Source organism: Felis catus, chromosome E2 (genome assembly GCF_018350175.1).
Source record: "Felis catus isolate Fca126 chromosome E2, F.catus_Fca126_mat1.0, whole genome shotgun sequence".
NCBI lineage: Eukaryota > Metazoa > Chordata > Mammalia > Carnivora > Felidae > Felis > Felis catus.
The window spans coordinates 17422177-17441878 of NC_058382.1; the positions used below are offsets into that span (position 1 = coordinate 17422177).

The following is a 19702-nucleotide window of genomic DNA, read 5'->3' on the forward strand; positions in this document are numbered from 1 at the left end:
CCCCTCCCCCTGCTCACGACCTAGCCAATCCATGCTCTCCCCCAAGCAGGGTCCGCCAATCGCCGCCGTCTCTTTTCCACGCCAGGAAGAGGGATCTCCCGTGTTCTTGGGTAGCCCCAGCCAATCCTGAGAGGTCTTCCATGTGCGCAGTTCTTCCAATAGCAGCCCGGGAAACGGCCCAGGCGGGAGAAGGGTGAAGCCCAGGGGAAGGCCTGGCAGGAGGTACCCCATCCGCGCATGTGCACTGGCCTTCAGCCTGCAAAGAGCCGTGGCTTCATTTATGGTCGGCGCTTTGCAAATTACGTGAAGCATCGTATTCCTGGCTCTCGTACCATACTGTTCTACAAACCGGGGAAGTAAGGCCCAGAAATTGGAAGCAGTTACTGCAGAATATCAAAAAACTGAAGCAAGTTATTAATCGAACCTCGGAGCACAGAGACAAGCACAAAGCAGCTGGAAGCCAGAGCATGTGCGCAGCTCCGCCCCTCTCTTGGCGAAGCAACTAGGCTTGATCCTTCCCGCGACCGGTCGCGCGGTGGAGCAAGCGCGGAAGGCTTGGCGGGCGGTGCGTAGCTATGGAACCGGACGGGACCTATGAGCCGGGTTTCGTGGGTATTCGATTCTGCCAGGAATGGTGAGGCCGGGGCTGCGAGTGTGTAAGGGGGGCAAGTAGTGGCCCCAGGACTGACCTCTGTCTCCTCCCTCCCCACAGTAACAACATGCTTTACCCCAAGGAGGACAAGGAGAACCGCATTCTGCTCTACGCGGTGAGCACGAGCCCACGGAGCGCCGGGGTCTTTCCAGAGGGATCCATCTGTTCCCAGTGTGGCCCCATCTTACTCCACATGACCCTTACTTCTTTTTACGCCCCTTACGTGTTTTGGTCTTGCCTCCTGACTGTCCCACGAGTGAACCCCCACTGTCTTGTCCATCCCCGAGGTGATTCTCGGTATATCCCATTATACCAGCTTCGAAACTCCATGCTGTAGTCATTCCTGACCTCTGGGGAAAACCCAGCCTTCCCTTCCAATCCCTTCCGAGACCTCCCCGTAAGCCCTTTCCCGCAACCCTTGCCCTTTCGTAGTGCCGGAATTGTGATTACCAGCAGGAAGCCGACAACAGCTGCATCTACGTCAACAAAATCACGCACGAAGTGGAGTGAGTGGCAGGACTCAGAGCCTGGGGAAGGGGTTGTTGGCTTGAGAGACCTGGTCTGGGCATGATTATTCGCCCTCTGTTCCCTCAGCGAACTGACCCAGATCATCGCTGACGTGTCCCAGGACCCCACGTTGCCGCGGACCGAGGACCACCCGTGCCAAAAGTGAGCGCGCCGTTCATATTGGGGATGGAGAGTGGCTCGTCCTCACCGGGTGAAGGGAGGAGGGAAGGGGATGGTAGGCTGAGTGGCTGACTGCCCTCTCAGGTGTGGCCACAAGGAGGCGGTGTTCTTCCAGTCACATAGTGCCCGTGCCGAGGTGAGTGGCAGGAGGAAGGCTTTCTGGGTATCCCAGGCTTGGTCCTTACCGGGGGTGGGGATACCAACATTTGGGGGAACCCTGCCCTTCCTGGCGTACTGAGCTGGACCATTACCAATGGGGAAAGCCCCTTTGCCTGTTATCTGGGGGTGAGGCTCTGCTGGATGGAGGTTCCATGTTGTACCCTTCCTAACCGGGCAACCTTTCTGCCAGGACGCCATGCGCCTGTACTATGTGTGCACGGCCCCACACTGTGGCCACCGCTGGACGGAGTGAATCATCCTTTCCCACGTGTAATAAATACTGTGTTCTGTGCGTGCATTTCCTGCATTTATTTGCCTCTCATGTGTTGTGTGGGTGCACAGTCTCAACACAGTGCAGGGCACGGTGCTGCACATAGGTGTCAGGCCGCGAGCATGTGAAGCCACAGTCCTCACACACATGCAGCTTCTCCCGGCGCTCACGATAAGCGTAGCTGGCTGGCTGCCCGTGCACCTTAGCAAGATGAGCTTCAAGTGAGCAGCGCTGGGTAAATGCTTTCCCACAAGCTCCACAGCGGAATGGCCGGATCCCTGCACAGGTGGGCGGAGGGGGAGAGGACAGACAGGACAATGGCCTCCAAGCTAAAGTCTCCTCACCTTAACCTCCATGAGCATTCCCCCATTCCTACTCCAAGTTGTCCGGACTCCTCGGTCTGTCCCACCATCTTCTACCTCCACCTGCTACAAACAGGACCAGATACCTGTGTTCCCACCCTCCTCATCAGGATATTCCTTCCCCAGGGGTGAAGGAGGAGGCTTTACCTTGCACTTTCAATCTAGATCCATGTATCCACTACTGTCCTCATTGTTCACGCCTCTACCCTCGCGTCACCATACACCCACCTGACTGGGATCAGTCTGATGGCTGAGTCTCCACCCCATATACACAAACACTGGAAACTCCATATCCTGGGCACCTCTCTCCATTTCATCCCAGACCCTCCCGGGACCCAGCTGCCCTTCTCTGTTCCTGCCACTCCTCACCAGTGTGAGTCCTCATGTGGCGCTTGAGGTCGAAGGCATCGTGAAAGCCCTTGCCACAGCAGCGGCACACGTGGCGGCGTGCAGGGCTGTGGCACTTGAGGTGCCGTGTCAGCATGCGCTGCAAAGGGAAGGCCTTGGGGCAGAGTGGGCAGCCAAGTGTCCCAGGGCCCCTGGGAGTGGAGGCCAGACTGCCCTGCATAGGCTGTGGGAGGGACATGGGAGTTAGACCCCCTGGCTGGAGCAAATGGAAAAACTAGAACCAGGAACCAAGGAGGTCTGGGAAGGCCAGAGACTGCCTGCTATTCGTGTGTGCAAATGCCACCCTGTCTCCGAGGCCTTCCCTGACCCCCATTGCCTTTACCTTGCTTTATTTCTCCATTTATACATCTCCCAACATGACATTTTTCTAGTTTTCTTGTCAAGCCCCCAACAGATTATAAGCTCCAGGAAGGAATTTTTGTCTTATTCTTGCTAAATAGCAATTGCCTAAAACAGTTCCTGGCTTTCAATAAATACTGAAATAATCTGTCACCTTTATCTTCTGGCTAGTGTTTTCCTGCTTCCAGGGCATGCACAGCTGAATATCCCTTCTGAGAGTCCCTAGTCTTCCCCCATCCTTGCTCCTGTCACCTTGTCTGATCCTGACATAAAGGAAATCACCATCCACTTGGCTTGAATCTTGTTCTGCTCCCACTGGACAGAGAGATCTCTGGGGATAGGAAATGTGGCTGCCCAGCTTAGGGAAAGGGTGCCTGGGATGAAGCCTAACATCTCTACCAAGAAAGCAAAGGCATTTCCAGCAGTGAGAACAACAGGTGGAAAGGTCTTGAGGCTGGGGGGGTGGAGGGGGCATGAGCAAATGGGCTCAAGGGAATGAGAGGCAGTCAGGCTGAGAGTGGGCAGGGATGAAACGAAGCAGGGTCTTGTGGTCCAGCTGCAGACTCACCGCTGCCCAGGAGTCCCCAAGGCCAGAAGACTGGTGTGCTGATGGGCCCCGCTGGTTGCTGCAGTCTGAGGAGAGAAGCCAGACACGGTGATGCTTTGTGTCTTACCTGCCCCTCGCCTCCAGGCCCAGTGAGGGGCCCACCTGGGACATAGGCATCTCCCCGGAGCTGGTCAGGCAAGTGGCCCCAGTTGGATGGCTGTGGACGCCGACTCCTGACCAGGAAGACACGGGGCATCACCTCCCGGAATGGTGAGATGGCACTCCACGCACGACTGCCTCCTCCACCTGCGGTCACACCTCAGCCCCAGGATGACTAGGAGGGAAGAGGGAAGGGAAGGGGGAGCCACAGAGGACCTGCATTCTCTCCATGCAAATTTTGTGACAAGCCCAGGGACTTAGCTGGCTCCAGTTACCTCTGCCTCAGATGGGACCTACCATTCCTCCCCCTTCTCCTACACCAGGTCCCTGAGGGCACTCTCCAGCCACCAGGGGCAGCCAAGTGCTGGGACCCCCCAGAAGGTCAAGCAAGGGCAAGATTAGAGCCTAGCTAGCTGCTGCATGTGGGGAAAAGAAAAAGAGACTCCAGGAAGGCTGTCTTCTCAAAGTAGCAGCTGGGCCAAGGACCTGAGGGGTCTGTTTGCCAGGCAAATCAGTCACCACCGGACATCCAACAACCTGCTTGGTTATTCAAATCACAGCAGCTGTCTGAGAAGCAGGAGAGGGGGGTGGTGGCTGTGATTGCTTGCCCCAGAGGGTGGAGGAACAGCAGGGTCCAGTAGGTAAGGACAAAGTGAGGACACGGGCTGTGTATCTTCCAGCAGGAAGCTCCACCTCTGATTATTAGATGCCAAGAACTGACGTTCAGCCAGAAACACTATTCAGATGTAGCAGATTTTAAAATATTGGTGTGTTAATAGTCCAGCTCCTAGTGATTGCCTGGGACACCACTCCCCCCCCCCCCCCACAGTCCAGGAACCAAAGGGGGTCACGTGACACAGCCAGGGGCTCCCAGAACCCCACCCTAACACTCTGTCCTGTCTGTGTTCTAGACTGATCATTGTCTGACCCCTTAACCACTGGTTAAGGATTTTGAATATTCTCTGTGCAGTTACTTTCTCTCATTTATCCACTCAGCAATTTCCTGAACTCCAGCTATAGGCCAGGTCTAGCTCAACGTTAAAAATGAGCACATAACTTAGTCCATGGAGGAGATAGACCCACCAGTGACAACCCAGAATGACCAAGGCTATGATGGGGAATGCACAGGCAAAGTGATCCAAACGGTAATAGAGAAAACTCAGGGAGCTCATGGGAGCCCAGAAGAGGCTCCCGGTCCAGCTTAAAGGTTCAGAGATGACTGTCTGGGTGTGAGCCCTGAAGGAAGATAAGGTTTCAGGTAAAAGGGAGGGTGTTCCAGGCAGAGGGAACAGTCTATATAAAGGCTTGGTGGTGAGAGGAGCATTATTTCATTTCTTCACATTCCCTGAGAGTCAGTCCGGCTCATTCATTTGGGGCAGCAAGGGAGGCAGAGTTTTTCCACTTTACCTCAGCAGGACCCAGACAAATCACTTCTTGCTGAGCCTTGGTTTCTTCATCTGGAAGATAGAACTAATGTGTCTCCCTTGGCTGGTTTGTGTCAGAGGCCTATGTAGATCATGTGGGGAGAATGCTTAGCATGCAGCATATAAACAGGGTGGTTGTTAGGAAGTCTTGAGAGGTGGTTAGGCAGGCATCGGAGTTTCAGTCAGCCCATCTGTAAAATGGAATTTTCAGTGTCTCCATCTCACAATTGTTGGATTTCGTGCAGCCATGACTGGTGTGTCCGGCACAGGTCTGGCAGCCCAGTATCTGGGATCTGTCCAGTGTGGAGTACAGGGTGCAAGTTGCACTGAAGAATGAGCTGGCAAATGGTTAGGTGGAGCCATTTTGTCTCTTTCAGGTGCCCAGTTCTCCGTGCCCAACAGCATGTTTCAGGGCAACTGGTTCCTGTGTCATTGAAAACACATTAGGGAAGAAATCTGGGGCTGGGTGTCTTTATTTTCCCTAAGGCCCTTTCTGTCCCCTTCCTCCCTGCTCTGTGTCCTGGGAGACTGACCTGGGTGGACCGCATCATCTGGGTTCCTGTGCCCCCTGGCTCCCAGGATTTTGACAGTGGGGAGCCCCACAGATGATGGGGGAAAGGATTCCTCCAACTCTCCCCCTATGGAGTTGCCAGGGACACAGCTTCCCTAGGACAGCCCTCCCTCCAGCATCGGCTCTTCTAGTTTCCACTTGGCTCCCTTGCACCTCAAGGCCAGGGTGGGAGGAACAGCTCACCTCTGGTGCCAGCTCAGGGTACTGTACCAGCCCTATGATTTCCCTGTTCCCTGCCCACTTCTTTGCAAATGGTCCCTTTACTAAACTCTCTGAAATATCCCATGTGAGCATGCTGTCCTCTTCCTCCTGGGACCATGTCAGTCCACAAACCACACTCACACATTCATCAGCAGTGGTTTCTTAACCAGCTGTTTTGTTGAGGAGAGCAAGTCTGGTCCTTCTAGGGCTGAAGAGCTTGGCATTGGGAAGTGGAGAGTGGCAGGCACCCTGGGTCCTCCCTACCAGCGCACCCTCCTATTGTGCTGAGAGAACCCAATTTTGTTTGAGCAGCCACATGCCCAGGACAGGAGAGACGGCTGGTCCAAGAAAATGAAAGCAATCTCCATTCCTCTTGCCTGCAATCGCTCTGAAAGGGGAGATGTCTAGGGAGGCTTAGCACTGTTCTCACTATGCTGGTGGCTGCCTTCCTTCATGCCTTTGTTCCTGGCTGGGTAGGTGTACTGCTGAGGGCTGGCACGGCAGCCATGTTGCAGCTATGAGAGAGCCCACTAAGCTGGAGGGCAGAACTCAAGACTCAGGGGTTAATGGAGCAGGAACATAGTCAAGAGTAGCAAATGTCCCTACAGCTTGGAACCCTATAAGCCAGTGATTTGCTACTAGGGAGTTGAAGGCTTAATCATGATACAGGGTGGGAGGGGTACATTCCATGAGGGGCATGACTCAAGACGGTCCTCTGGGTGTCCGGGGGCCTGGATGCCAAGCTTCGCATCAGGGATCTTAGGTGACCGTGGCCAAGCTAGGCAGAGGCAAGGACAGTGGGCCCCAGTGGTCTGTAACCTGTGGGGCTGGGCAGGTCAGGGAACCTCCCGTCAGAGGTCCAGCCCACCTGAGTCCTGGACCTCCTGGGCTCCCTGGGGCAGGGAGAGGGAGCTTTGAGAAATAACACCTGACGTCTCAAATACCAAGCCCAGGCATCTTATTTGGGGGGGAAATTGTGTTGTATTTCTTGGACTTAAATGTTGTGAAACAAGGCCCTGCCCCCTGGAGCCCTGTTCTTCCTCCCATCTCCTCTCCTGGCTCACTGCATTCCTTACACATGTATTTCATCCCCCCGATGGGGCATTTGCGTCCACTGTTGTCTGCCTGGATACTTTCCCAAGATGCCCACATGACCCGTGCCTTCTCTCAAGCCTCAGCTCAAATGTCACCTCAGAAGGGCCTTCCCTGACCCATCAGCCAAGCCAGCACAGTGACATCTTAATTCCGGTTTTGCTCTCTAGAAGGCTAATGCCGTGAGGGCAGATGCTTTGCTTATCTTGTCTTGCTCCTCACCCTACCCCTCACACACAGAACCGACACAGGTACCCGGCAGGATTTTTTTGAACTGCACAGTTGATTCTGATGTGTGTAATTGTTTATGGAGACAGCGCAGGGCCATGTCTTTATGCTGAAGTGTCTGGCTCTGCCACCAGGCAAGCCTAGGTTTGAGTCTGAGCTCTGTGGTACCCTGGACAAGAGTGGGTCTAAGCTTGTTTCTAGTGGGCCATGACCAGCAAACAGAGCAGAGAGGAACTCAGGCAAGTGGTGGTTCAGGCCACAGCAAGCCACATGGCGGGGCTGTGCTTTCGGCGAGGACCCTGCCCTTGCTGGCTTCCTTTTTAGAGAGAGTTGGGACAGCAGGGACTTTTGTGGTCACAAGAGTGGCCTTCTTGGCAGATGCACCACACGGCCAGATGCCTGCTGCCTAGGGAAGCTGGTACCAGAGCTGGGAGCTCATGGGACGAATCTAGTTGTAGTCCTCCTGCTGGGGAAGCTACTTGTTCCAGCTGCTAGATGGACTGGCCATGCTGCCCCAGTGTCCAGTGAGTGAGCCTGCCGGTCCATTTCCCCTGCTGTAGTTAGGGACAAAAGCCTGGACCTCACAGGATCCAGCTGGGCTTGGCCTAGGGACCATGAACCAGTGGCGTGGCAGTGTGTGTACCGGGAACCATGGTCTGGCACACGGTGATGGCAGTGGCTCCAGTGGGTTCTTGGGTACCAGTAGGGGGCAGAGAGGAAGGGCTGGCGGCTCCTTGGGGAATAGCTGGGCCTCACTGGGCAAGGACAACAGACCCCACAGCAGCTCAGAGGGCTACGTAGGCAATATGGATCCAGGTGCTGGGATCATTATTGCGGTTCCCAAATTTCTTGGGAATGTTGGTCCCATTGATGGAGTCCTGAAACAAGGCAGGGAGGGCACTGGGGCTGATGTCCCCCAGGTGAGACAGGAAGAGGAAGGGCAGGTGAGGCTACAATGCTAGGCCAACACCTGCTGCATACAAATTTCATCCCTTCCAAAGTTTATCCGCTCATGTTCCCTGGGCTGGTCTCCTCCCTACCCTCCTTCCCCGCATCCACCTCAAGGGGGCTTTGTGGATGCAGACAGGCACCAGGAACCATTCCTCTAAACTGTCAGTTTATTTGCTTAAAATGTCTATTTCTTCAGAAGCAGCAGGGCTGTAGTGGAGAGCAGGCTCCTGGCCCTCAATCCCCCCGTGCCTTCCTCCGCACAGCCTGCACCAGCAGCTCCGAGTAGTGTTCCAGCAGGGCATGCAAATCTGGGCTGGCCAGGGGGCACAATGTAGGTGGGGAGGAGGACCTTGGGCTGGGCTGGGCCTGGGCCACATCAGTTCCAACCAGCCAGTCACTGGCTTCTAACTGGCTATGGATCCAAACAAAGGTGGAGGCCAGTTCAGTCCGTGCCTGCTGCTGCTCACTGCTCACCTCGTCACGGGAGACCATCTGCAAGGGGGTACCAACCTTGTCAGGGGTTCCTCAGTCCAGGCAGTCCAGCCCCCTCACCCCCCAGCCGTCTCCCCTGACCCTGGGGCTTGGCTCACCACGTTGTAAAGGTCCAGGGCTTCCTGGAAGGCAGTCTGCAGTCTGTGCACGATGGTACTCACAGTGTTCAGGTCTAGGCGAGCTGAGGGCGGGACCCTGGCTGGCACCCTAGGCTCCTCCCAGTGTCCAAGGTTGCCCTGGGCCAGACTGAGTGCATCTGGGGGTAGGGTAGAGGGGACAGAGTGAGAAAGGCACCTCCTCTTTCTAGCTGGTCTAAGAGAGGCTGGGGTGGCTGGGCTGATCCCAATTCTTATCCCTCTGCCTGGAACACTTCCCTCAGTCCCTCAGGCTCCCTTCCCTCCCCTCCTGCAGGACTCTGCTCAAATGCCCCCTTCTCCCTGAAGCTTTTCTCATTATCCTGCTTAAAACTGTAACCATTGCCTGTCCCCCCAGTCCCCAATCCCTAAACCGTTTCTCTTATTTCTGTCCTTAGCACACACCACTTTGTGAAACATTTAACATTTTCCTTTACATTTAGTCTGGCCCCAGTTAAGGTGTCAATTCTTTGCAGTCTTGTTGACCGCCAGGCCCCATGTGTCTAGGGTCTAGAACAAAGCCCAACATATACGAAGTGCTCGCTAAATATTTAAGTAAATGAATGAATGAATGGCACAGCCCCTGTGGCTGGGTCAAGCACCCACCTTTGGAGCCAAGCCACCTGGTACATGGGCTGAGCTTGGGGGACAATCCCATGTCCCAAGAGTGGTCAACTCACCAGGGGTTGTCTCCAGGACGGAGGTGATGCTGCCAGGGACCCCAGGCCTGGCCTCTGGAAGTGGGGTGCTGTTGGGGTGGGCAGGGGTATTGAGGGGCTCAGGGGCCAGGAGCCTTGGGAGAAAGGTGGATTTGTGGAGCCCCAGGGTGCTTGCATCCACGGGGCTGGAGGCCGAGAAGGTGGCTGTTGCGATGGTGACACTGGGCTGGGTGGCCACAGGTTCCACTGGGGAAGGAGGTAGCAAGAGCCTGTCACAGATGCTTGACAGGGTCAGCTTCAGACTCGCCCGGGCCTCATGGTTGCCCCAGGAGGGCAGGACAGGTTCTCGGCCCTCACTGTTAGAACTGAGTGCTGCCGTGGTGGGGTTGGCCTGGAGCTCCTGGCCCAGGGATGCCAGCTCCCCGACTGATGAGGGCCTGCGGAGGGGCCTGGCCAGCTCAGCCAGCACAGGGCCCTCACTGTCCTCGAGGGAGATGCTGCGTGACATCTTGGCACGGGAGCTGGCAGTGGCCTCCATGTAGGAGTGGATGGAGGGGCTGTGGACACCCTGAGCCAGGCCTGGAGTGGGCAGGGCTGTGGGTGTCGAAGGCTTCCTGTCGGTGGGCAGCACTGAGGAAGAGGGCGCACAGGGTGCCGGACCTGTGAGGCAAGGGGCTGTAAAGGAAGCAGCTGCTTCACTCTCACGTCCCACTGTAGGGCTGACAGATAGGGGCCCACCCCAGGTGGCTTCAGGGTCTGAGTAGACCCTGTGCATCCCCACTGCCCCGTGGCTCAGATGGGCATCTGGGGTTGTTTATCTGTGGATGGGAGCACTCACTCAGTGGGCACCAGGCCTCTAGGGTCTCAACGGGCTCCTCAGGCTTTTTCCCAGGGGGGACCTGCAAGCACAGCCATGAGGTTAGGACGAGGCCTCTGGACTCCCAGCCCCAAGTCCTGGGGGAGCGGCCCCAGTACTCACGTTGGTTCTGCCTGGGGAGGTGTGGCCAGCGCCTGCTCTCGGGGGCTCTGCTCTGGGCTGACTGCCCCCAGCGTCTGTGAGATTGACCTCTGGGGACTTCACAAGGTGCCGGGGCAGCCGGGGAGGGAAGGTGTGGGTGAACCTGTGGGAAGGAGACCAGGTGGTTGTGGCTGTCCTGGGGGTTGTTGAGGGGACGTGGCCCCGCCCTGGGGGACAGAGTTGGAAGGTGGGGTGGGGGTTCACCAGCTCCTACCTGGATGTCTTCTGGAGGCGTGAGAGGAACTGGGCTGAGATGCTCAACCGGGGATTGAAGAAGTCCTCAGTCTCAGAGGCCTCCAAGTCTCTCAGGGATCCATGGAAGAGCTCTAGGGGAAGATGCCAGGGGAGCCCTCAGAATCCCTCCAGCCACCCAGCCCTGGACCCAGAAAGACCCGCAGACCAGCAGGTGGACCCTTAGAAACACTTTCAGTCGACCACACACACGCCTTGGGAGCAAACGCAGCTGGGAGAAGAGCCTGTGTGGCTCTGTCCTGAAGATAAAACGTAAGCCCTTCTGCCCCCTTGCCAGCCGTGGAGGCTCCACCCTGTGACACCTGCGCTGTGCCCAGTGCTGGACAGCCGCCCAGGCACCGCCCTACCCTCAGAGTGAGCATCAGTGAGCGTCTCGAAGTGCTGGCGGAGGAACTTCTCCTGCTCAGGGGTCTGGGGCAGGGAGCTGTTGGATATGCCTGGCACCTCGGGCTGGGACAGCTCTTCTGCGGTCCCTGGGCATCCTGGGGAGAGGCGAAGGGGAGGCGAGAAGGCGGGCAGAAGAGAACTGTCAACACCATGAGTCACGGCAGACGCCCAAACATGCCAGACACTTAACAATGGAGAAAGCTGGACTCGCCCGTCACACACCCTGCTGCCACTAGGCCGAGAGGCTAATGGCTCTGTCTCCTGGTTGAGGACACTGACACTTAGTGGGCACCGAGTGCAGGGCCGACGTGGGGAGAGTGGTTATATATCATGACCATCCCCACGCGCTGCCCGCCCCACCTCTGGCCCTTGCTTACCCGGTGTGGGGGGCAGCATCATGTCAAACTGAGGGTCTGGCTCTGGCCGTGGAGGGGAGGAATGGATGGTGGCGAAGCTGCACTCCAAGTCGGCCTCTGACTCCTCTGAGTCTGGAGGAGCAGAGCGGGAGTCAGGAGCCCAAAGCTAGGCCCGTAATGGGTGAGTCAGGTAAGTGGCTCAGGCTCCCAGGGCTTCAGTTTTCCCATCTGGATGATGGGGGTGATAATACCCGCCCTCCATTTGTAAGGACCAGCAAGTTTACACTTCAAGGAAAGGGCAGAGCTGGGCTCCTGCCAGTGGGCAGTTGGGCTCCACAATCCTCAGGTACTAGCAGGGACAATGTCTGTCTCTGTGATAGACTCTGAGCTTCAGGAAGACCGAGTCAAGGTCACCACAGATACTCAGAAAGGGGCCTGGCTGGACGGACAAACTACTGCAGGGTCTCTACTGGCCCCCACTCACCCTCAGGTGGGCTCTGATCCTTGGAGCTGATGGAGGAGACGCTGAGGGAGGCGTCTCCTTGCTGCTCTCCGGGCCCCGCCTTGGTCGTCTTCGTGCAATACTTGCTGCAGCGCCAGTGGAGGTGGGGCAAATGAGCGGACACACTCATGTTAGTATACAGTGGCCCCCACCCGAACCCCTACACATCTGCACCCTGTTCCCACTGGGAGCACTGTCTCGCCTCTCCTCTGCAAAGGCTCCCCGCACCTTTTGCCTGGAACCAGGGAAGCTAAGGCTGTGGCTGAGGCTGCAGGGCCAGGCTCCTGTGCCCCTCAGACCTTGTAGCCCTGCCCCACAGGCCCACTGGGAGAGCGGGGAGCAGTTCTTCCAGGGCATGCCTGTAACCCAGGCTTCTTCTAAGGCTTCCTTTGGTGCAAAGGAGACCCACCTGTCTGTCTCTGTGACCGTCACTTCTGCCTCCAGGGAGTAGACGATGAGCTCCCTGTCCTCAGGGGACTCCCTCTGTAGGGGCAGGAAGGAGGGATGCCCACAGCCATCCTCCTGGGGACTCTCCAACTGTGGGATGAAGAGAGCACAGCCGTTTCAAGCAGCTACGGCAACCAGGGCCCTTTTCAAGCCACCAGGTGTTCCGCCAACACCAGTGAGAACAGTGAAGATGTCGGTCATGATGGCAGCCCCCACTGCTGGACACTCATTTTGAGCCAGGGCCTGGGCCAAGTTATGTGCTCATCTTGAGTTCACTCTATGCTCCTCCCGCACGATCACCAGCCCCTTTACAGATAAGGAATCAATACAGCTCCAACCCTCTAAGATTCTGTCTGTATGGAGTTCAAGAACAGGCAAACTAATCTTTGGTGGGAGGTCAGAAGGCTGGTTGCCTCTGCAGGGAGGGGGTACTGATTAGGAGGGGCACAAGAGGGGGTGTCTTCCAGGAGGTAGAAAATACTCTATTTTGGCTTGGGTGGTGGATACCTAAGTGCATACATAGGTAACAATTTGTCAAGCTCTTCTCCTCAAACAGCATAGGGTTTGTACACACAACTGTATGTGTATTATGCTACAATAGAAAAGAAAGTTTATACAATAGAATAAAAAGTAATTTTGTTTGGAAGATAAGAGAACAAGAGTTGAAGTTGCCTCAAGCACTTCTGAGGGCCCAGGCCCACTTCTTAGCACTGGATTCCTATCAAAGCCTTCTGAGAATGTTCTTCTTATCACCATTTTTTAGAGGTCTTTTTTTCTTGTTTTGTTTTGTTTTGTTTTGTTTGTTTTTAAGATTTTATTTTTAAGTAACCTCTATGCCCAACATGGAGCTCGAACGCACAACCCCAAGATTAAGAGTGCATGCTCCACTGACTGAGTCAGCCAGGCGCTTGGAAGCAGAAGCCCAGAGAAGCAAGCCTTGAGGTAAGTCATCACACAGCTAGGAAGGGGTAGGGCCAGGCCTCTACCTGCTCAAATACTCCCCAGCCAGGCACAGGCTTGCTCTCGGGCCCAAGCTTTTACCCCCCAAGTGACCCACCTCCCAGACTCCTGGTCTGCCCTGGAAAGTCTCACTTGCACCAGGCCCAGGGCCTCACCCTCTTGCCTTCCACCATGTCATGTAATCACCTCGCACCCCTAGAGAGGGATACTCAGCCTCATTTTCCAAATAAGCATGCTGAGGCCCCAAGCCCTGGGTGGGCAGTCATGGTGCAGGGTCTGCTGGCTGGGCAGGGGTGGTCTGTACCTCACTCAGCAGTCCCACCAGGCTCTGGGGCTCCACTGTATCCAGAATAGAGTCCTCCAGGCTCTCGGGCTTCATGGGGGTAAAGTAGCAGTCCAGGTTCCGGGCATCCAGGATGGTCTTGAGGGGCTCCTGGTCAGCCCGCTCCGCCCAGCGGCCATGTGGTTTGTAGCTGCGCTTGGCATGGAAGGCTGAGCCATCTGCCACATCATCGTCTCCTAGCTGAGGGTGACAGGGGATGGTCAGGCAGCTAGCCAAGAGCTCACCAACTCCAATGGGGGACCAGGGACACCACATGGACTCCATCCAGTCTGCATCCAGCTTTTTTTAATGTTTTATTTTTATTTTTGAGAGAGAGAGACAGAGTGTGAGCAGGGAGGGGCAGAGAGGGAGAGAGAGAGAGAGAGAGAGAGAGAGAGAGAGAGAGAGAGAGAGAGACACACACAGAATTCAAAGCAGGCTTCAGGCTCTGAGATGTCAGCACAGAGCCTGACGGGCTCGAACTCACGAGCTGTGAAATCATGACCTGAGCCGAAGTCAGACGCTCAACCAACTGAGCCACCCAGGTGCCCCTCAGTCTCTAGGCTTTAAACACCACTCAGCAACAACTTCCAGATAAACATCTCCAGCCTGAATCTCTCTGTTAAATTTCAGAAATGCATAGGCAACTGCTCTACATCTGTATGGATTCCTAGTGATATTTCAAAGTGAACATGTTGAAAACAACTCCTGATCTTCCCCCCAGATCGGCTCCTGCTGAAGCCTTTCCTGTCTCAGTTATTCTGCTGCTCAGGCCCCAAACCTTGAGCTCATCTTTCATTCTTATGTTGTCCCTCATACTCCACATTGTATTGTTTTTTAATGTTTATTTATTTTGAGAGAGAGCAAGTGAGGGAAGGGCAGAGAGAGAGGGAGAAAAGAATTCCAAGCAGGCTCCAAGCTGTCAGCACAGAGCTTAACTCATGAAACTTGAGATCGTGACCTGAGCTGAAATCAAGAGTTGGACGCTTAACCGACTGAGCCACCCAGGTTCCCCTCCACATTGTATTTCTTCAGCAAATTCTGTCAGCCCTGCCATCCGAACACATCCCCGATGTAGCCATTTCTCCCCACTGGTCCTGCCCAGCACTGCCTCCAAATAAGATTATAGCTTGAGAGACAGCGGAGGTGGGTGTTTGAGAACTCAGGCTCTGGAGCCAGCCTGCCCACGTCTTGTACTTCCCATCTGTGTAACCCTGGATAAGTTACTTAACCTCTTTGGGCCTCAGTTTCTCCATCTGTGAAATAGTGATATGAAGAGCTCCTACACTTCTAAGGGGACTAAATAGATAATACATATAAAAGACTTAGAGCCTGTGCAGAATAAGTGTGCTATGAATATTTGTTGAATGTAACCCTACTTGTAGTATTCACTGATTAAGGGGAAGCCTGGGGTCTTGACAGACCTGGTCTGCAGGGGACGGGAAGGCAGGGAGGACTTCCCTGAGGAGCTAATAGGTTTTAATCTGAGGACTGGCATTATTCCTGAAATAAATCATCCAACCTAGGCTGTAGGATTCTGCTGCCTGCTTCTAACCCACCAGCTCCTAGCCTGCCCCTCCCCCAAGTAAACAATCAGCCATTCAATCATCTTGGTCCCTTTCTTTCTCTCACACCCAGTCATTTGGTTGCACCTTCAACATCCATCCAGAATCCAACCGTTTCTTCCCCCTGTTCCAGTCTCCAACCTCCTCTGTCTGGATTATCCCAACAGTCCCCTCCCGGTCCCCCACTTGCCCCTCATGTTCCCACTTGCACTAGGTCATGGCCTTCCTCAACTCAGAGCCCTCCTTTGTCTCCATCTCACTCAGTGCCAGGGAGGGGAGAAATAAGTGGGGAGGACAATAAGGAATGTTTAGGGAACGCACCGCAGCCCACATAGTGTCATACCATCTGGCCCCCATTACCTCTCTGAGCCCCTCTCCCCACTCTCTGCCCCTCATTCACCCTCAACCCTGGCAGCTGGGCCTCCCTGTACTTCCTTGAATATGCGAAGCACAATCCTGCCGCATGGCCTTTGTCCTGCATACTATTCTCTCTGCCTGGAACATTCTTCCCCAGGATCTGCATTTCTCTCTTGCTTCAACTCTATTCAAATAGCATCTTCTCAGTGAGGCCTTTTCCGCTTATGCTAAAATTATTGCGCTTTCCCCCCAACACTTGTTATTTTCCTGAGATTCTCTCTTTTTTTCCTCCACAGACCTTATCGGCTTCCCAAATACTATACAACTTACCTGTTTAATGTGGATACTGTCCATCTTCCACACTAGAAAATGAGCCCATGAAGACCGACATTTTGTCTGCCTTGCTCACTGCTGTATCTAATGGTCAGAATAAGCCTGGCACAGGGTAGGTGTTCACTGTGTATGTTATAGGAATGAAGGGCTGCCTAAGCTGAGACTGGAAGGATGATGGGGTTCTACATGGAAAGGACAGACCCAGAAAGGGAAACGGGCTCCCAGAAGAATGAAGAGCATGAAGGAGAGCACCCCTGCTTTGTCAGCCCTGGGTGTCCCGGTCTCCGGGCAGACTCACCAGCCGCTTTGCCCAGAGTGGCAGCTTGCCATTGGTCAGCAGACACCGAGGGTCTGGAGAGACATGTGGAATCCATGAGAAGAGAATAAATAACCCAATAGATAAACAGGCAACATATATAAAAACAGGCAATTCTCCAAAGACACATGTCTATAAGAAACACAGACATACCAAAAGATGCTCAAACTTAACTAATTGTCAGGAAAATGCAAATTCACACAATGTTTTACCCATGACTAGCTCAAACTAAAAAGCTTCATAGTATCAAGTATTGGCAAAAGCGTGGGAGAATGAATGGCTTAACACTGACTGCTGGATTTGGAGGGCCTTTGGGGTTCTCTTAAAATAAAAAAAGTGCTAACCCCAGGGCCCAGCAGTGCCAGCCCTTGCCTCTGTCCTGGAGAAACACTCACACATGCCCAAGGAGTAGGCCTTGGAGTGGTCAGCATGGCATCACTTGCAATGGTGTATAGTCTAAACCCTAAATGTCCATCCAGAGGCGAATATCATTTTAAAAATATCCTATTATCCTGCTGGTTAAAAGAGGGAGGCCTCTGTTTTGTATCCACCAACATACAGGTTGATAATTTTGAGAGGGAAAAGATACAGAATGGTGTCTACAGTAGAATACAACTTATGTACATAAATACGATGTGTTCTGATGGCTGTGTACATACGTACGTTAATGTTCAGAAAGAGGCCTATAAGGATTCACACCAAACATAAAACAGCCACCCTGCAGAGGACATGGGATTGGGTTGTGAGGGTGGCAACAAAGAAGATTTGCTTACCCTTTTTTCCAAGGCTGAATTCTTACATTACTGTTGCCTATCAGTCAGCTGTCTAGTCAGCCACTGCCTGCTCTCCCCTGCTGGCAGAGGCCCCTGCCCCACACTGACAGCACCCGGCCTCTCTTAGCTGGAGCAACCATGGCCAATGGGACCCGAGAGAAGCCTGCTGGGGGCTTCTGGGCAAGTTTCCTCTCTAGAGGAGACTGTAGGAGGGACTGCCGTGTGCTATGAGGCCTGTGATGCCTGCAACTTAAGCAGCCATCTTGCAACCATGAGGGCCTAAGCCAAGGTGATATGCGGAAGGGCAGAAATTTAGAGGAAGTCTGGCCTGCTTTGAAGTCATCGAGCTACTATTCTTTCACCTGAACAACAGAATCTGATGTCTTTTGGTCAACAGCACCCTGTTTTTCCCCTGGGACAGCGCTTACACCCCCACCCACCCTTTTTGGACAGGTGGTTCAAGTGGAGCTGAGTCAAACCTCTGCCCTCAGGGATGACCACATGACTCCGGCCTGGCCAATCACGGCAACTGACTCAGAAGCACACCGCGACTCACACCAGAAACACGACTCACGACCTCAGGATTTTGCTTCAGCTACTGGGAAAGAGGTGCTCTCTTCTCTATATAGAGTTTTATCACCTAGCACTGCTGGGGGAATCTTTGCCCCCAGGAGAGGCAGAGTCTGCCTGAGAGCAAAGACAACATAGGAGAAAAGCAGAGCCAAAAGACGGAGAAAAATCTGTTTCTTTAACATCACCTGGTGACTGGAATCCAGCTACTGCCCAAAGCCAATACTCCAATTTTCAGGTCCATGACCCAATAAATTCTCTTCCCAGCTGAAGCCAATGAGAGTCCAGTTGCTATTACACTGTGAGAGTACTGACTAATAGGATCATTGAGCTTCGCCTCCAGGCCCTGGAAACCAAGTAGTGGGCGAAACCCAGCAGTGATGCCTACGCTGCAAGTTCAAAATAGGGCCCCTCTGGATGGGCCCCCTTCCCAACCTGGGTCCAAGCTCTCTTTGGATGGCGTCTTCAGCAACTCTTCCGGTTCGCACTCTTCCTCCAGCTCATCCTCCGTCTGCTCTCCAGGGCTTAAGGAGCAAATCTCGCTGGGCACGGATGCATAGGTCTCTTGCCTGAAGCCAGAAATGAGGACAACAAGGAGAGAAATAGGTAAATGGGGTGGTGGTGGGAGGGACAGGGATCTGCCTCAGGCTGGGCCCTGTGCTAGCTTCCATATGAACTCATTACTGACTCCTTGTCAAGATGATGCTGGGAGGTCTCACCTGCCACACCCGCTCTGCTGGAAACATCACCACAATGAATGAAATGTAACAAGGCTGGGCTCAAAAAATAAGATAAACTCTCTCAGAGTCACAGCGATGGGACAGAAAGCACAGCAGATAGTGGGGCTTGAGTACTAAGCTGCTGGGTTCTCTTCTGGGAAGTGTGTGTAGGAGTAGCAATGAGGTTTCATCTCCTTTGGAGCACAGGAGCCTAAAACACACATGACACGAGGTAGGCACCAGAGGGCACCCAGGACAGGGTGTAAGCCTCAAAACCTGGAGCCAAAGGGAGCTGCTCATTCGCTTGGTACCTAGGTCTGCAATACCTCCAATACCACTGTAGGACAGGAAGCTCATGTTAAGGCCTGGTCCCTTTGGGAGGCAATGACAAAGCCTCAAGACAGAGAAAGACAAGGACAGCGCTAGAGGCAGAAGAGAGAATAAACCCTCAAATCTCCCACTCAGCTGGGACCTCCAAACTAAACCCCCAACCAAAAGTTAGAACATGAATTCACTCCAAATAAAACTGGTCTTGCAGCATGAAGGCTTTAAAGAACAAAAAGACACTTCAGTTCCACTGGAGCCTTCCCTGACTACGTCCCTCCCCACTGCACACTGGGTCAGGGGCCTCCTCTGGTCCCCAAAGTCCCCCGAGCTTCCCTCCATCGCAGTGCTCACAGGCTCTCCAGGCACTTCGCTCTTCCACTTCAAGCCCCTTCTCACATGTACTACCATAACTTTCTATTCAAAGTCTGTCTCCCCAGTTCGGCCACAGGCGCACAAAGGGCAGGGCCTACGGCTGTGCTGGCCATGGCTATGTCTTCAGCCTCACTCCTCACGGGGCCCAGGGCAGGAAGACATTCCTCTAGCAGACAGACAAGTGGGGGACGGCCGGATCACTGCCAGGACCTGGGCTGGCTCCTCCACTTCCCGTCCCTCATGTTCTGCTGCTGCTGCTCCCGGTGGTCGATCTCCAGCAAGTGCTGCTTCATGCAGTTAGTGATCTCTGGGCCCAGGTGCCAGATGAACACACAGCTGCAGAGGCCGAAGAGAGATGTGGAAGGAGGGGGAATAGTGAACACGGAAGCCATCTGACCCTGGAAGCCACCTACGTTACCATAGCCAAGACTCCAATTCCCTGGCCCCTCCCAGAAGACACACCCCACCAGCTTAGTGCAGGGGTTCCAGGCCATGTCAGGTCTACCCCCTGAGCAGGTAGGTCCAGACCATTCCACCAAACCATGACCTGTTCTGAAGACCTCAAGACTCAAGGAAGGGGGCTGGAGAAGGACTGAAATAAACTGAAGGGAGAGACAAAAGGGACTTCCTTGGCCACCAACCATGAGCTAAGGAGTTTATATCCCCATTTGATTCTCACTGTACAATTTTTTGAGGTAGTTGGTGGAGCAAACTGAGGCTTAAGATGGGAAATGACCTGGGGCACCTGGGTGGCTCAGTCGGTTGGGCGTCCGACTTCGGCCTAGGTCAT

General features: G+C 54.3%; 3 protein-coding genes across 7 annotated transcripts in view; 1 reads left to right on the forward strand and 2 right to left on the reverse strand.

Moving 5' to 3' along the window:
- The first annotated feature begins 243 nt into the window (after nt 1-243).
- POLR2I (RNA polymerase II subunit I) lies at nt 244-1796 on the forward strand. Its single transcript, XM_003997912.6, has 6 exons — nt 244-634; nt 713-767; nt 1085-1158; nt 1247-1321; nt 1424-1475; nt 1689-1796. The coding sequence occupies exons 1-6, from the start codon at nt 576-578 to the stop codon at nt 1749-1751; spliced, it is 378 nt and encodes a 125-aa protein (XP_003997961.1). The 5' UTR covers nt 244-575; the 3' UTR covers nt 1752-1796.
- OVOL3 (ovo like zinc finger 3) lies at nt 1787-8055 on the reverse strand. The gene is made up of 4 exons (XM_019818820.3): nt 3588-8055; nt 3447-3511; nt 2501-2702; nt 1787-2047 (listed from the first exon to the last, which is right to left on the reverse strand). Exons 1-4 carry the CDS (start codon nt 3679-3681, stop codon nt 1818-1820), a joined length of 591 nt encoding a protein of 196 aa, XP_019674379.1. The 5' UTR covers nt 3682-8055; the 3' UTR covers nt 1787-1817.
- A 145-nt stretch (nt 8056-8200) lies between these two features.
- The window catches only part of WDR62 (WD repeat domain 62), a 44530-nt gene continuing 33028 nt past the window's right edge, over nt 8201-19702 (reverse strand). For 2 of the 5 annotated variants that reach the window (XM_019818674.3, XM_011290033.4), the window contains exons 19-32: nt 19123-19248; nt 17930-18063; nt 16134-16186; nt 13563-13781; nt 12261-12388; nt 11834-11937; nt 11371-11481; nt 10954-11088; nt 10569-10680; nt 10316-10457; nt 10175-10235; nt 9358-10011; nt 8642-8799; nt 8201-8561 (exon numbers count right to left, since the gene is read on the reverse strand). In XM_019818674.3, the coding sequence (XP_019674233.2) occupies nt 8286-8561; nt 8642-8799; nt 9358-10011; nt 10175-10235; nt 10316-10457; nt 10569-10680; nt 10954-11088; nt 11371-11481; nt 11834-11937; nt 12261-12388; nt 13563-13781; nt 16134-16186; nt 17930-18063; nt 19123-19248 (2413 nt within the window). In that variant the 3' untranslated portion in view covers nt 8201-8285. Of the gene's footprint in view, nt 8562-8641; nt 8800-9283; nt 10012-10174; nt 10236-10315; nt 10458-10568; nt 10681-10953; nt 11089-11370; nt 11482-11833; nt 11938-12260; nt 12389-13562; nt 13782-16133; nt 16187-17929; nt 18064-19122; nt 19249-19702 lie in introns of all 5 variants that reach the window. The other 3 variants (XM_006941438.4, XR_006590751.1, XR_006590752.1) reach the window with 3 other exon arrangements.